The sequence below is a fragment of the Saccoglossus kowalevskii genome, chromosome 17 (assembly GCF_978046115.1).
Source record: "Saccoglossus kowalevskii chromosome 17, keSacKowa6.1, whole genome shotgun sequence".
In the NCBI taxonomy this organism is placed as follows: domain Eukaryota; kingdom Metazoa; phylum Hemichordata; class Enteropneusta; family Harrimaniidae; genus Saccoglossus; species Saccoglossus kowalevskii.
In genome coordinates this window covers 27,746,335-27,764,804 of record NC_140657.1, presented here as the reverse complement: position 1 = coordinate 27,764,804, position 18,470 = coordinate 27,746,335, and the positions used below count along the sequence as shown (strand labels likewise).

Here is an 18,470-nt window from a genome sequence, read left to right as displayed (position 1 = left end):
CAACAGTAAACCAAACTTGAAGCGGTGGAGTCGTCACCTGCACATGTGTCAGATGGCCATAGCATGTCATTGTTTACAAACAAGTGTCTACCCATGAGCCTTTGCGTTTTTAGCGTGTGTTATCATCGTGTGCGCAGGTGACTACCCTTCTCACTTTAATTTATAACCATACTAAGCAATTCCTAAATAACAAAGGAAATCTTTAACACCTGAGTGTCTTTAAATGGATGAAACAAAGAAATGTGGCATCAGTTGATGAGCGGGAGTACTTATGTTGGTGATAATGTTTATTGTCCATTGACACCATTTTTAGCATCTCTATAAATTCAGTTTTGTCCGACTGAGGTGAATTTGACATTTTGATCACGCATTGCAAAACATGTTTTTGAAAGAAAAAATGCAGCACACTTCTTGGGAATTTAAATAGTGAGCCAGTAATTTTAAGTAATCAATGGTACAATATCTTCTGCAGGAAGGAGCAGACTATAAACAGGAATATTTTGTAAAATTGTGATGAAAAATGTACTGGTAACGAAGAAGTTAATGATCATATCTGAATATGATATCGCCAGTAAAATGGACTTCAAATTTCACAAATACGGTAGATTCTAAGTTGGTCACCGTAATTGATTATACATGTAAAATCCCTTCCTTAGAATATTTCAAAACATTTAGTAAAATGTCTGCGATACCAATTATTGGTCTTAAAATATTCTCTGGAGCAGACGTCCTGGAATTTTCACCGCCTGGCTACCATCAGGGTGAAAACAAATGCTGAAAACTCTTTAAAAATGTACTTTGGGATAGTTGTTGAGACTCCCCTGAAAAAATGTAACAACAACAATGTAACATGTGCAACATATATAAATTAAAGTCTAGGTAGAATTTAGGTGAAATTTACTGTAAGTTTGTACACCCACTTTTTCCACAAATTATTCAGAACTGACTATTGTGTCATTTTTTTTTCTTTTTTGCAAATAAGGTAATGCTAAGCCACATTTGTCGTATTAATCGAATACACTGAAACATTACTTCCAGAACAATCTATTTTAGCTCGTAGTATGATGTATTACAAGTAAATACCCTGATACATTCATTTTACCCCCTAACTCAATGTATATTATTACAAATCTAGCTTACAGTGGGGGGGGGGGGTAATTCAAGAGAGCCGCTCACTTTTCTTCACACACCATATTGGCAATTTACCTGTTTTTATAAATAGGTGGCCGAAGATTTTTTTTTTGGTGATTTTCAATAAAATAAAATAACTGAGTGTATAAATGGCGAAAGCAAACAAACAAGTAACCTGGCTTTCGCATTTTATTTTATTAAAAAAACAAACAATAACCAATGAGGAAACTCTTAAATTCTATTTCCTTGTACACACCCTCTAAAAGCTATGACCAAGATGATTCCACAAGCACTTTTGGTTAAATTAGAACTGATGAATATCGCCCAAATTTTCTTCACTTTTTTCCTATATTCAATATTTCTGGAAATGAACCCTAATTTTGGAGCCAACAGACAAAATTTAGGTAAATTTTTACTCAAAAAAATTTAGCTATTTTTGTCCCTATCTTCTGCAGGAAAGTGCAGACTATGAACAGGAATATTTTGTGAAATTGTGATGAAAAAGGAACTGGTGATTTTTTTTGGGGGGGTGATTTTCAATAAAATAACTGAGTGTATAAATTGCGAAAGCAAACAAACAAGTAACCTGGCCTTCGCATTTTATTTTATTAAAAAAATAAACAAGAACCAATAAGGAAACTCTTAAATTCTATTTCCTTGTACACACCCTCTAAAAGCTATGACCAAGATGATTCCACAAGCACTTTTGGTTAAATTAGAACTTTCAAATTTCTATTGTTAGGAGATACATCAGTGAAAGGAAAGTTTGTATGGAGTGAAGAAAATCTCTTGATTGTGTGACTGGTGTACGTGATAATTATATATAATTATATAGTGTTCCCTCTACGGTGGTACCGTTTGTTTTTAATGTCAATACCCCCTGCTCCATCTAATACGAACAATTTAATGAACAGGCCGAGAAACAAGGATTTTTACATTTTTTTCGAGTAACTCGCTGTTTTATGTGACTTTTTCTGCTGTTACATATCGCATTGTTTGTGTTCTTTGGTAGAAAGACAGTTGATGACCTGGAGCATTTAGGGGTGTTGTAACCAATTTAAAAATCCGTTTTCAGCTATATTATCAACACTGTACTACATTACCACACATTATGTGCATAAATTAAATGAAAAAAGGACAAAATAATTCCATTTTGAAAAAATAAAGAGAAACAGGTAAGCATTTGTGATACATTTTAGCCGAACCATTACTCAAAATAAATACGCCTACGCAGATACGTCACGGAAAGTTTCGGCAATAAATGAGACCAGACGTTCCGTGTCACAGTGAACAAACCTCACACAACTAATAAATTAGTTATTCGAGAACAAACTGACCAAGGTGTGACGTTATGTTATCGGGGGGGGGGGCTGTCCTGTTTACGTGAAGACGACGACAGGGCCTATATAAAGGTCATCGCGCTAATTTATCTAATTCCATTATTGAGAAAGTAGAGTAGAAGATTATGTTTCTGTCAGCACGCGTCTCAGTTTATATTAAGCTTGAATGGTGTGTGTAGGGGGCTTGAAAATTTTGTGAGGGGTCGAGCATTTGAAATCATGGGGGGGAGGGACATTTGTTGGGGGATGTAAGCTAGACACATGTAAAAAAAAATTACAAGAAAACTATAAAATGTACAGACCAGACCACGCGGAAAATAATTACTGATCAAATTATTCCCAGTCACCCCCTTGATCGACCCCTTAAAAATATCGTATTTACCATATTCAAACATTTCATATGCCATCTAATCAAGATTGTTATTACATTTTTATTGTAAGTAAATAAGTGAAATAAGTAAATAACTCTATTGATTTCGTATCCTTCTTGGGATCTTGAAAATTATACAATAAAGAATGCGTTCAGTAGCAATCTGATTAAAATAAGATCCTGGTTGGCTTAATTTTTTTAAATATAATTACTATTATTATTTATTTTGATTATTTACTATAATTATTATTAATTTTAATTATTTTTTAATCAGATTGGTGCAGTAGTGAACACCTTGTTTATATGTTCATGGTATTATCATGCTGGATATTGCCTTTAATTTATCGTTATCTAAGTATTACCTTACAAGGTGTTGTTTTATGTGATATGCCACATTTTATTGAAATCGACATGTAATAAATATACGCCCGATGCAGTCAGTTACATTCATGGTAATAACAACATTACTCATTGTCACAAATCAGCCCGAGGGAGACGATCCATCAACCAGCAAATTAGTGTGTTGAACTTACTTACATGGCATATATACACTTGTTCATATCATGTAGTCTTTATACTGAGACCAGAGTAAGATTATACACAACATTTTCAGAATCAATTGAAAATTTTGTTCAAGCAAATAATACAGAAAAACTTGTTTACATTTTAAATACTGAGAACAGACCATTGATAAAAGAATTAATTAAATACATAAAAACATCATATAAGACAAGAAAACAATATTATCAATGTTAAACAAAAACTCATAGAAATGTAATATTTTAATTTTTATCTTCATGTAGCAGTAATATTTTTTACTGTATCTTTATGATAAGTATAGTTTTAGTTTTTAGAATAGTTTGTTATACCTTTATTACATTTGTATTCACCTAAATTGAATTTCTTTCAATATGGTTGTACTAAAGAATTCAAGTTGTCTTATCTTATCTTATTTATATATTTTTGGGATAAAAACGTACCCTAGAAAATTGTATTTTATAATATCTTCATAAAAAGCGATGACCTCTCCATGTACCAACGTCCTGATTTCAAGATATACATAGTTGTGTATAATACTAGTGATACAAATATGATTATTGCATATTAAATTGGGAAAATAACAAAACAAAGACGTCATAGTTTCCTGCAAACACATAAAACAAACATCTACTGTGACAACTTTTATCACGAAATGAACAGTATTGCGAAATAGAGTCATTGGTTGACTTGTATAATTTACTTGTGATCCATGGATCGTCTTGGTAACCACGGAGAAGTCGTGAAAGGAGTGTTGTCCAATGACTATTAGTCATCATCTCGAGTAAACAGCGGGCATTTTACAGCAAACTTAGGGGGTCTTGTGCTGGCGCACTGCGAGGGGAGTTGTTTTGCATATTCACGTTTTAAATACTACCAGCTACACCGACTGTACACAAAAAAGTGGCCGTGTATGTCGAATAGAGTAACGCCAGACGGCACTGAAAACGAAATCCTGATGGCGGAGCGAAGTAAGCCAAACTACCAGACAGATACGCCGATTGGAGGTAAGTGCAAACGTACCCGAAGCAAGATGTCGTCTGCGCGTTTCGGTGATCGTGGAGATGAAAGTAAACTGTTTGTAAACGTCTTTTATAAAAACGCTTTGCGTTCGTGTGTTCGTCGTCGTAGTGAATGTTGCCCACATACTAATTACAGCCACTGACACAGTATGGGTGTTTAATATAAAAAATGTAACGTCTGCGTGCAACTATTCCGCTATCGGGAGAATCATATCGGGCTCGGGGATGTCTTCAAGGCGTTTTATTCCCATTCCCAGCGCCATTAGTGTTTTTTTCCTGGCTCGTAAACTCGTAAAATTAATAGCGCTATTCTATGTTTACGTAGGACCCACCCTACTCGTTTCAGTATATCTGTCCATTCAGAATATTTTGTCAATAATATTTAATTAAATGTAAGACGTAAATAGAAATATTGAGATCCATCCAGATCATGAGATTATTTATATTTATGATAACGCGTTTTGTGAACATCGTAAATTGTAATTTATTTTTGAGCACTTTCTCTATCTCGAATAAATTATTTCTGCACAGTTTTATTCAAATATTTAGACATTTTAAACACTTGGTTAATCAAACTATTTTACTATTAGGCCTATGATTGAACATAAAGAAAGATCATGGTTGTTGATCTGAGGTTTCAAATCCAAAGCAGGCTTGATTGTGTAGTACCTGTATCATGAACACACATTGAAGGTTTCTCAAGGTCAATGTGAAATCAGCCATTCAGCACAATAATTATAATCATATTTTTAGTGGGATATAAAGGTCAAATTGTGTGCTTTAAATTTTATGCATGTTTTGAATGTAATGATATCATAAATAGAGAAAACCTTGAAATGCAAAGGTTGTTGCAAATGGCAATATGTGCATGTGTGTTCGTGTGTGTAGCCTGGATCCATAAATGATGCGGTATTTTTTTTATCTCTTATGTATTGTATGTATTTATGTTCCTTACCATACAAAAACCCTCTGAAGGTTTTTTAGTAGTGTAATAAAGTTATTATTATTAATCCATGGCAGGAGAGGATAATTGTGTGTGCATGTTTGTTTTTTTCTGGAGTGGTCTGATATTATAGAGCTCTAAAATCAAACTAGATAAATCTGTTAATATGATTCGTTGCCAAAAAAAAAGAGGAATTTGTTTCCAAATAGCACGCAGTTTAACTCGACCTTATTAAACTGTTGGAAGCAAATATGCAGTATAGTCAAGAATTTTCTTATATGTGCTGTTTCAATTTCTGGAAATTTATTTCTGTGCTGATTAGGAAATATAGTATGCAGTTCAATATTGTTATTATACTTAAATAAGAAATGAAATGGTTATTACCGTAAATGCTTTCTAGCAGTTGTGATACCATGTAATTTTACTGAATTTAGGTGCCTTCTTTATAAAATCTGGAAATGAAAGTAAGATGAAGGCGAAATAAATAGTTATTATGTGATCAGGCCATTTGCGTCACGATTATCAATTGATGTAGTGGTGAGTTAAACATCCATGTAAACAAACCATTTCATTTATCATCAATCAAGTCGATAGGACAGCAGGGGCAATCCTAATGTTAGTGTGGTTGGTTTTCAAAACATTTACATTTTCACATATTAGAGGAAGGTTAATCATACTACAGGTGTATAATCATTGTTTAAAATAATTTCTATTAATACAAGATTGTTTAAGTTTCCCTGGTACCTGATGTGTCTATGTGACAAATTCACAGCGAATTTAGTATAAACCTTCTAATACAAAAACACGAGTTGCTAATGTCATCGCACTGTGGAGTCATTTGTTCAATTTGTGCAAACCAGCTAGTTCGTTCTGTTATGACAACATTGTCCATCAGTCATTGTTTTATTAAACCTAATTAATACGTTCATGTATATTTGATACAGCAACTGCAGACAGCACCATTATTTCACCATAGAATGTGAATGACTGTTTCTTGCCAACCAGCATAAACACAAAATGTAAACAAATATATGTGTCAGCCTATGTAAAGCATATGTATTCAGTAAAATGTAAAATATAGTAAAAATACTTGATATACATGTACTAGTATACAAAATTGTTCACCCATACAATGTATTATGTCCTTCATATTTGTCACAATTTCAAACAGTACAAGACATTTTTAAAATTATGACTGAAACCCAGTTTGCCATTTTCAAAGAACATGGCCCCCTACAGGTGGCTGTAAAAAAGTAATTCCCCATAGTTGTACATGTTAAATGTGTATTGTATAGTATTGTTTACTGTGGGGAAATGTGTTTATAGGCAGTATTGACATTTGCTCCTCTGTAGATAGCTGTTACAAAACTTGTATTGAGATAACACTAACCTACATTCTACCATGTGACAGTGAGACTGTCATGAGTCAATGACATATCACAGTATTGACTGTCACATGACTCAGCTATTTTACAACAATGGTAACCTAGTAACAGCACAATAATTGTATGTGAGTGTTGACCTCTAACAGTACCTGTGTGTAGTGACAGTAAGGGGTTAGTCATTAATAGTGGACTGGTCCTTCTGTGGCAGATATGAAAAACAACTCTGTTCAGGATCTGCATTATAATGGTAGGAGCATTTTACAGCACTGTAAAACCAAATTTCCTGAACTTTGCGCTATAGATAAGGGTTATTCTGTACAATTCTCTACCTGTTGTTGAATTAGGCAAAAAACAAGTTGATGCACTGCAAATGCAAATCTCAAGAACGAACATAACATATACTTCAATATGGTGACTAGAGAAGGTGCTAAAATATTTACATAACTGTTATATAATCCTGTTTGTCTTGCCTAATTGGATGTTCTCGTTCCTTTAAGTTTGCCGGAATTTGCCTATCCAACCCTTCTCTACTGTTCCTCTCTTCTCTATTCTTTCTCTCTTTTCTATTTTCTTTCTCTTCTCTATTGTTTTTAGCTCCGCTGTCGACTTTGTCGAGCGGAGCTTATCATATGAGTGATTGTCCGTCGAACGTGTCAATGTTTTACTTTTTCGACTTCTTCTTGAAAACTACAAGCCTGAATGCTTTGATACTTGGTGTATATGTACCTTGGGTAGACCTCTCTTAGGTTTGTTCATTTCATGTTGATATCTTCAATTCTCTAATTTTGGTGAATATTTTTGTCATTTTTGGTAAAAAGTGATATTTTCGACTTCTTGTTAAAAACCGCAAGTGCAAATGCTTTGATATTACATATATAGGTACTACATGTGGACCTCTCTCAGATTTGTTCATTTTGTAATGATATCTTTAATTCTCTAATTTTGGTGAATATTTTTGTCATTTTTGGTAAAAAGTGATATTTCCGACTTCTTGTTAAAAACCGCAAGTCCAATTGCTTTGATATACTACATATATAGGTACTACATGTGGACCTCTCTCAGATTTGTTCATTTCGTGATGATATCTTCAATTCTCTAATTTTGGTGAATATTTTTGTCATTTTTGGTAAAAAGTGATATTTTCGACTTCTTGTTAAAAACCGCAAGTGCAAATGCTTTGATATTACATATATAGGTACTACATGTGGACCTCTCTCAGATTTGTTCATTTTGTGATGATATCTTCAATTCTCTAATTTTAGTGAATATTTTTGTCATTTTTGGTAAAAAATGATATTTTCGACTTCTTGTTAAAAACCAATAGTTCAATTGCTTTGATATTACATATATAGATACTACATGTAGACCTTTCTCAGATTTGTTCATTTTGTGATGATATCTTCAGTTCTCTAATTTTGGTGAATATTTTTGTCATTTTTGGTAAAAAGTGATATTTTTGACTTCTTGTTGAAAACTGTAAGTCCGATTGCTTTGATATTACATATATAGGTACTACATGTGGACCTCTCTCAGATTTGTTCGTTTTGTGATGATATCTTCAATTCTCTAATTAATTTATTTTGGTGAATATTTTTGTAATTTTTTGGTAAAAAGTGATATTTTCGACTTCTTGTTAAAAACTGTAAGTCCGATTGCTTTGATACTATTCATATTGTTCATTTTCTAATGATGTCTTCAGTTCTTTAATTGAAATGTGCATTGCTAACAGCGGAGCTATCTCAGCCGATAGGCTGCTTGTTATTTTCTCTATTGTCTCTCAATTCTTTAATGTCTATTATTCTATTACAATACAAGTTCATTTCATGACATTACACATGTATGTAAATGTGTCGAAATGGGCGTAGTGCGAGTGGCTAGTGCTAGTAGCACTAATCCGAAAAAGTACTAGATCTAGTGCTAAAATGGCACTAGATCTAGTGCTAAAATGGCACTAGATCTAGTGCTAAAATGGCACTAGATCTAGTGCTAAAATGTGCACAGTGCGAGTGGCATTGTTATCGCATTGTCAACGACGTCGAATAATAGGAGGGGCATCAACAACCACTTTCATATGCAAACTACAAACAGTATAAAACATGGGCAATATACGCGAGATGTCCATAATAATACTTTCTTTATATGCCGTCGTAAATTAGCCATCCGAAAATCGCCTGGGGATTTCACGGCTGGTGGGCACTTATTTTGGGCTCAGAATTTCAAAAAATAATCATCAAATATTTTTTGAGGACTTCCATTTTCATCATTGAAGTATCTAACTAGTGTACGCAGACTTTTAACACCGTCAGTTGGGCCACCAAAGACGAAAGAAACTATTGCAGAATTAACAATAATAATTAATAATTCTTGTTGAATTAAAAAGTAGACCGCCTGCAATTTCATTACAATATCGCCCAGTGTCATTTTTCAAATACATTTGTTTTTATTTTATTGGTAACGAAAGTATATTCTCAACGAAGTTTCAAATAAAAACGAACACAACTGCATTGTGTAGTAGCAAATGATTCTGGTTGCGCAATCCGGTCATGCTGCGTCTCACAATTGTTGAATATTATTCAGTAGTGATTATAATAATGCACAAAAAATAAATTCGTTGAATTGTTATGAAATTCAAATAAAATTCACTTAGTTTCATCGTAAGCAAATGATTCCGATCGCATATAAACGCTCGATGCTGTAGGGTATCCGCCATGTTTCTTTTGCATGAGTTGAGTTAATAGGTCAAATCGCTAATTAACCAATCAAAATGCTGAAGGATGCCCATGTGTTCAAATCACCATAGCTCATTTAAATAGATTGAACGCAACGCGGAAGAGATTTGCCGATGTTGTAGTACGATATTTTGGCTTGGATTGTGATGGGAAAATGGCATGATTTTTTTTTTTCAAGTCAAAAAATAGCTGTTTTCAAAAGATGAACTGAGCATCAGAAGAATAATTTAATATTGTTTACAGTGATAGCAGCTCTTTGTCCACACGAAGCTTACCCATTCACGCTTGTAACAATAAACACGCTCTTGAATAAAAATTTAAATCACCGTCCGTGTTGAGGGACGGTGCTTAAATAGACTATTTTAGGCGTCCGGAAAGATTGAAATGTCTAAAAAATTACGCCAAAATATTTAAAAACTGCCGAAAAATCGCCGCATTACGAAACTACGGTCATCACGTATGCGCACTGGGTTTGTTTAGCTATGAAGGGTTAAAATACGCATTTCACAACCGGAAATTCAACAGACTAACTTGTAACTTCACAGATTTCACATGTTTTAATTATTAGCAATTGTAACAAGAACAAAATTTCGAGAGTCTAGAACAAATAATAGGACTCCTAAAAAATACTATTGCTGAGAAAGTGTCTACATATATTATATGGTCATGTTAAAAAATCGGCGAGGTTATATCATATTCCGCTAACTGGTTACTTGTGTAAGCAATCGCAAACTATCATTGGCATCAAAGATGAGCTAGACAGTGTCCTTATCAGGATTAACTTGGGTTGAAACGAAAGGAAATAAGCCAGTTAAGAGGCTTAAATGGCCACTTGAGAGGGGTTGTCGCTCCTTCCGTTAGTACCTCCTTGCATAGACATTCTAAGGTCTATGCTCCTTGGTACAATGTAACAACAGGATTGCGTGAATCCACTTTTATAATTGGTTGATTATGTCCGCAAAGGTCAATGTCATGACAACCAGACAACGGTTCATTTTCTGTCTGGTTCCCAGCGGTACTGAGCGACATGCCCATTCACAGGTCGCCGTACACACAAAATCCACCGAGCTTTACAGGGACCCAGGACTTAGACTAGGAGTATACACATTTTTTATTTAGTTCACATATGGCATCATAATTTCATTTTCGAAGATCTATTTTCATTAAATGTGGCGCCGACTAGAAATAAAACGGCACGTCAGCGATTTAAAAAAAATCAACGCTGAATTCCACCATTTACATATAAGTTACAAGTTTATATCCACCGAAGCTGAAAACACAAACTTCCACACAATACGATTTCATACAGTGTATCTATTCACAATTTGTAAAAATTGCGAAGTTTGACCTGCAGTTTCACTGTCTGTGGAGCTAGTTTCCCGGCCGATCGCGTTGTTTCAAAGGTCTCTTTTAGTAACGGTGATTACGACAAACGTGGACAATGACATTCATGTACATTCTCAATTTTCCCACTGCAGCACATTTCCCAATGAATGAAAGATACAACAATTTACATAAATATTAATTCATTTGATTTACATAAATATTAATTCATTTTCGGACAATTACGGGATGTCTCGACGTCGTTGACAATGCGATATCAATGCCACTCGCACTATGTACATTTTAGCACTAGATCTAGTGCCATTTTAGCGCTAGATCTAGTGCCATTTTAGCACTAGATCTAGTACTATTTCGGATTAGTGCTACTAGCACTAACCACTCGCACTACGCCCATTTCGACACATTTACATACCTCCATTACATGCTGAACACAACAAAAACACCTGTAAACTCCCAATATTGCTGCTCTAGTTTGCTGAAAAGGGTTTGCTAGTTCATACGTAATTTGTATCGCAAAAAACTTTATGTAACATTACCCCCCCATATTTCAGTATTTTTCTATAATTCCTTTTGACCCAGTGGATGATATAAATTTAAAAAATATATATATATATATATATACATACACACACTTATGTATATAGAAAAAGTTGGGCAGATTATATATGATGAAAAGTGCGTAAATTTGACTGGCATTCAAGATTTTATAATGTATTTACAAAGATGAAATCTTTCTAAGGGCAAAGGTCATGGAAGGTTAGTGTAGCCTTTGGTCATGTGAGTGATAAATCTGTGGTAGAATGGCTTTGAGGATAAGATAAATAAATTATGCAAATATGAGATAAAAATATAAATTATGCACATAATTTTTATATGATAATTTCAAGCGGTACATTTTATTTGTGGGTGGGGTTTTCCCCTGGAAAGTTTCATTTACATGCAAATTGCACTCTGAATCAACAAACTACCTTTAATATTAAATTTATATATATAACTACATATACCTTTAATATTAAATTATATATATATTTATAGATGTTACATTCTACAGTAGGCCCTTCTCTACTCGCTGATGCTGAATTCGAAAATGTATGGTTGTTCCTCCCTGTCCACAAAAATAAGATTTGTAAAGTCACATTTGAATAATCTTTTAGATGAAAATATTTAGAAAATGTTAAAAACACAATTTTGAGAGTCTGTTTGCAATATTCCATACATGTTGTATAGAATTGTGACAGTATCCATAAATCACATGGAAATATTATCCTTGTTTCAAACAGTGTGTTGTGTCAAACAGTACAGTAGGCAAAGGAATTTTATCTTTCAAAATCTTAAGATGTTTTGCAATCAGAACATAAAGTTATTGTAGCATTATAGCTCAGTGTAGCTATGCGTATGATTCCAAATATCATGTTAAGAACAAGTGCAATGAAAATAGGGTCTATAAATGCCAAAATGTGACGAGTTCCCTGGATAATAGATATGGTTTTACTTATAAATGTTATATTGTCAGCAACATTTTGTTTGAGGCCTTCAGCAAGTAAAGTAATACATTTACATGTATGTGTAATCCATAACATGCAACTGTTATGGTATGTTTGCAAGATATACTAATAGCTGAAAATTACCGATTGTGATTTGTGATTGAGTTTTCACCATCTTAGGGTGTCACTGAATCTCCCTTCAGATTATCTGTTTGACAATCGAAGATCACAAAATCAGTATGCGATGTAAAGCATTTGCCATTACGATTAGTTTGAGATGCACACTAGACTTTTCAGTTGTTTTCTGTATATAGTCATTAGTTTCTTTTCTTTTGAATTTATAGTACAAATATTGGAGCAAACTTTGAACTTGGAGCGGTATGTACTTCCTTGGATAGTTGTGTTTAGCATACACCCAATGCAGAATTATGATTTGATTTATTGTTGTGGTGGGTAAATAAACTTGATAAATTAGGTGAAATATAGCAGATTGTGATTAATAAACCTCACATACGAATATATTCAGAACTTTAATTAAATTTTGCTGACAGTACAACTTTAATACTGTAAACTACTTTCACAAGTGGCAAATTTTCACAAGGCAGGGTAAATTATGAAATTTGAGCAGTTAATATTTTATTCAAATCCACAAGATCAGGGCATCATGGTGATTTTCATGATGTAAATATATTTATCACATACATATCCCTGCAAATATGCAAATCATGAAAAATGGTAAAATATAAGATGTTAGACATTTTAAACGTTTGTATCTCAGACATGAATGGGTGATGTGGTGTGCAGCATATTGATGATCTTAATAGGTGAATCTGATGTGTGAGAGCTGTGCATGTAGTTACTGTTGTTATTCAAATGTATGTACATATAGGACATACCAAAAATAAGCAAGTTTTGGGTTCTAGCTTGTCTTTAAAAAATGAAGACTTGACAAAAATATAAATAACAAAATAATGAATAACTAAAATTGGTACATGCTACATGTTAAAGATCTCGGTCAGTTAGAAATGTGTATGTCAATTTTTTTTTTTGTGTTGTATAATGAATCATTGACCAGAGATACCTCTGTCATTTATGTAATGAATGCACTACTATTGTAAATTTAGTAAATACAGTATTTGTTTTCATAGAAAATTAACAAAGTTTTATAATTAAAATTGAAAAAAAAGACACTCACATTAATTTTATAAAACAAGTTGACCAGAAAGTTTTTAATTTAATTCTGGGTCTAATGGTATTTTCACTGACTTTTTTAATAGTTTTTAAGGTTCGTGGCTAATTTGAAAGTATTTTGGGGGGATTTTCTGCATCTATATCAAATAATAGTTTTAGTTACAGAATGAAATTATCTTTAGAAGTTGGAGAAATATGATAAAAAAACTTGATATCTCTCAGAATCTATCAACTTGGATGTACTGTTTGTGATTCAATCCATCGGTTCGCGGATTACAACAGATTACCATAAGCAATATTTGGGAGATGCTGCATTTGGTTTGGCTCATGCACAAACCACTCTATATGAGAAGAATCACAGGATTTCGAGTGTGACCTCCAGTTGCACTTATGTCCATTGGTCAGTTTGACAATCAAATCAAGTTGAGGGTAATGAATACTTCAATGTTGTTTTACCTTCTGATCTGTTCTTTGTTAACTAAATAAACTCTACTTGGTCGTCATAACGCCACACAGTGTTGTGCACAATTGTTGCTATTGTTGCACATAATGCATTACTGTATACTTTATTGTGAAAAAAGGCATGCATTCATCAGTGCTGTAAAGAATGTATATATATATTATTTTTAACCTATTGGTTTATTTGTTGGAGTGAATTTGGCGTATAGTAACAAGTCCCACCTGTGATACAGAGTGAAACTTAAAGCATTAATGCATTAGCTCATGTATACTAGATCCCTAACTTTATATGGATCTGTAAACTGCTGCTATATTTTCTTATTTAATGATTTTATGTCATTTGTGAAAATAACATTTCATGAAAGTTGCCAATACTTTGTGTCGCAGGACTTGAGAGCGAAATTTTCACTGCTGCAAAATTTTCATCTGGGAAATTACAGTGGTTCACAGTATGGATCATTACCTGTAATATCTTGTGTACATTTTGTGGATCACCATAATCATCAAATCTATATAATTTATAATAACAATGATTATCAAAAAAATCAATTTATTCTGAAATGTAATAAATGTTAAACACAAAAATAAGAATAATCACAGTGACTTTAAAAGTATCATGTCTGGCATAGGACTTTAAATAGGTAATAATGTGTTCCATAAGTGGGTCAGTTGTGTTCATGATAATTTGTAACTGGTATGTATTCAGGCAACTCTATTAAAAATGGCTGCCCAGTAGTGCAGATCAGTTTAAAATATACAAAAGCAAATGGGTGATTTTCTCTTCTTTTTTTCTTACCTACAGTACTCTGTTTTGTCAATTTAAAACAATGAGAGGCATGTGAACTATTCTTTGCATCTTCCTCTTGTTATTAAGTGTGATTTATTATTAAAATTTTGCTGGTGAAAAAGAAATTTTACTTTTGTGATGAGTGAAAAACCGTGACTATGAATAGAAGCTTCCCAGACTTTGTATGTGCATTGCACTGAATGATGGGATTAGGCAGCAATCATGCAAAGAAAAATCTTCAAGCCAGCCTGTTTTGGCTGCTGAATGATTAGATTGAAAAACACTCTGGCATATCACATGCCGGGGAGCAGTGGAAACTGACTAAGTGCTCTACCTATTTTGGCGTATGCGATACAGTGGCAAAAATGGGAAACATTAGAAAACAGCTAATGTGATACGTAATCACGCAGTTCCCTTTTTCACCGTACTTGAAAGGTTTTTATGGGGAAAAAAATCTCACCATTTGAAAAAGTATCATCTACTTTACAAAGTACGGTAATCACAATTACAGAAGATGAGAAGCATTTCTATGGAGCATACTGTAAAATTTTTTATTGACATCATAATTTCACTTCAACCACCACCACCAGTGGCAGTTCCCTCTTTTTATCTCAAATTCTCAAAATAAATAGTCCTTATAGACTGCACTTTCCTTTAGAAGATTGGGACAAAAATAGCAAAATTTTTCGAGTAAAAACTGAAAATTGACTCAAATTTTGTATTGACTCCAATATTAGGGTTCATCTCTAGAAATATTGAAGAAGGAAAGAAAAAAGTGCAGAAAAATATTTGGGCAAGAAAGTCTGGTGGTGAAAAGGTTAATGAACAGATTCATTGATCTTGGGAGAAATTGTTAAAAATCAACACTTTATAATTAAATTTAGATTTTTCTGTAATTTCTTAGTAAATTTTGAACCAAACAAGGTTTTTCTACTTATGTGTATGTGCATGTAGCAGGTGTATGTTGTTTTGAAGGATACATGTGTCATCTTATTGTCGAATAAAAGAATCTAAATATACTCGTAACCGTAAGGTTTTAGTAGACATGCAATAAGGATGTTATGACCTATCTAACATATTGTGAGATTATGCTATCTGAATCAATTTGGGAAATTCATGATCCACTCAATATTTCCATAATTTCCAGACACTGTGAAAACATTATGTCTGAAGATTTAGTAATCAAGGGTCAACGTGTGAATGTGTATCAGTGCGAGTTCTCATAGCAAAATGTTCTGTTAAAAAAACATTGATCTTTGTGGGTGTGGTTTAATTTATCTGATGCAAATACAAATATGTGATAACTCTGAGAACAAGCTAAAACCATAAGTGTAAAAATGATGATGTTTGTGCTATCAAATTTTGTCTATGCACAGATATGTACAAACTAACTTTATTCAAACTTGGTACAAATGCAATTTATATGTTTGTTGTCTTTCTTCACATCTGTATTGCATTTTCAAAATCATAATAGGGATAAAGCAATAAATATAATTATTATTATGATATTTTCTTTATTAAAAATGTTCGTAAAGTAATTTTTTTGTTTATGGGAGCTCTGTTAAACATAGCTTCTAATAGAGCCCCATCAAGATTATAAATAAGCATCATTTTTCATAAAATTATAAAGATTTTCTGGTTCAATGAATTAGGAAATACATGTATTGAGTTCAAGTAATCATAATACTTCCTTGAGGGAATATTTGTAATTTTGATGGCTCTAAAACACTTGATAACATAGTTAGTGAGGATTACCTTATAATATAAAATGCAAGATTTTAATAAATTGGATCTAATGAAAATATGAATTATTAAGAAGCTGATATTACCTTTTTTAAAATTAGTATGCTATTCTTAGTAGCCTTTGTGCATATCGATAGCCTAATTATGCTAATAGGAGAGTGTATAACTTGACTAATTCATAATTTATTCATTGTCAAAATATGTGAATATTTGTAATTTTATGTGAAAAAGATTTGGCTTGCGACCCATAGCCACATTCTAAAAAAAGTCAATGCCGCATGATAGACTGGTTGCTTTAACAATTTTTAAAAAAATTCCATGATTTAATCACAATCTGATGCCTTTCCAGGAATGACACATTGGCATATTAATATTCTATAAACCTTTTAACTTGGATCTTTTTGTTTTAACGCCAACTACCGGTACAAAAAAAAGATAGTGATATTTCCTTATTAATATTGAACACAGTAGATACATATCACACAGTATGATACATTGATAAATATAGCAGTCTGGTTACCAAAACTACAGCTGTTTGTTAATCTTTCTGATTTGGTTGATTTATTTTTTTAATACTTCTATGCTTTTATGAATACACCGTAATAATATTGTTGCTAGTAGCGATTCAGTCTATTTTGTTGTGCATCATCTTGTACACGTACAATTGCCCAGTCTATTTAGTTATCACCATTTTAAAAAAAAATTACTATTCAATAATATACTTCAGTTAATTGGTTAGCTTATATGATTAATATACAATTGACAACCAACTTCAAGGTAACAGCTACCTGTGATTGCATTCAATGACTATCATTCCTATTATATAGATTATGCAGGTCTCTGAAGCCATTTATATCTAGATTGTAGCCATACAAATGATGGTTTTTTTTTTTTTGTACAGTTGTCATAGTACAAAAATGTCATTTCCAGTAATTATTATAAATCCCAAAATATTGTTCCTAAAATTGATTGATTTAATAGTACATAATTCTTGATTGGTTATAATTGATACATTATGTACTTTGTAGTACACAACTTTTGATTGGTTGAAAATTGTACAAGGGAGTACATGGATAATGATTCTACACCTGTCTCTGCTCATGCTCCTAATCAACCTGTATTAATTAATTATTATTACAAGTCAAGCATATCATCCTTAGTTATCCCCTTGGGATTCCTTGACTGCAGGGTAATTTTGTAAAGTGTACCTTTCTTTCACTGTGTTATTATAATAATAAATGATTATAATAAATCATTGGCCTTCTTCATTTTTTCCTGCAACATGAGCCATTTAGTCGGAATATCTATGGATTTAAATTGTTAAAAAAAGTTATCCATTATCTGTGTTAGTGTGAAGCAGTGTGCAGGAGGGCATTTATTGTATGTGTGTATGTATGTATACATGTACATGTATGATTCATGTGTATGTTTGTAATAAAACTCAAAGGTAGAAATAGGTAGACTTCGAAACTTGGCGCATATGTTACCCATGTCACAAAACACAGCAACATTCAGTCACAGTATGTGCTTACATGTTTTTGTGCTATTTAATATAACTACATGGAGGGAAAAACAGCCAGTGCCTTCAAAATTGGCACACATATTTTCTTGTGCAGCTCACTTATACCGGTGTTCTCAGGATTTTGGTCAAGGATGGTCGCTAATTTGCATAATAATTAGCATATGAAGTACATAATTTATTCATAAATTCAATAATATCATAAATTAGAAATAGTGGCTAAATATGTAATCTTGGTTAATTGACAACAATAACTGAACTGTTTAAAATATCTCTGGCTGTAGTGAGAACTGAATGTTGCGTCGGTCGTAAACAATCATAGCAGCTTGTGAGTTACCTTAATTAATATGGGTCTAGCCAGAATGCAGTATTTCAGTTGTCTCGACATAGCGTTATGATAAGAGTACCTTCGACGACAGTTAGGCTACAGTCAGTGAATAAGGTAGGTCAAAAACTTCACCAGCCATGATGGAAAGCAAGTTGCAC

At 32.9% G+C, this 18,470-nt stretch overlaps 1 protein-coding gene across 5 annotated transcripts in view; it reads left to right on the top strand.

The window, feature by feature from the left end:
• Positions 1-4,205: 4,205 nt before the first annotated feature.
• The window catches only part of LOC100313653 (MEC2-like protein), a 98,507-nt gene continuing 84,242 nt past the window's right edge, over positions 4,206-18,470 (top strand). For 2 of the 5 annotated variants that reach the window (XM_085491753.1, XM_085491756.1), the window contains exon 1: positions 4,207-4,385. In XM_085491753.1, the coding sequence (XP_085347879.1) occupies positions 4,292-4,385 (94 nt within the window). In that variant the 5' untranslated portion in view covers positions 4,207-4,291. 5 annotated transcript variants of the gene reach the window in all.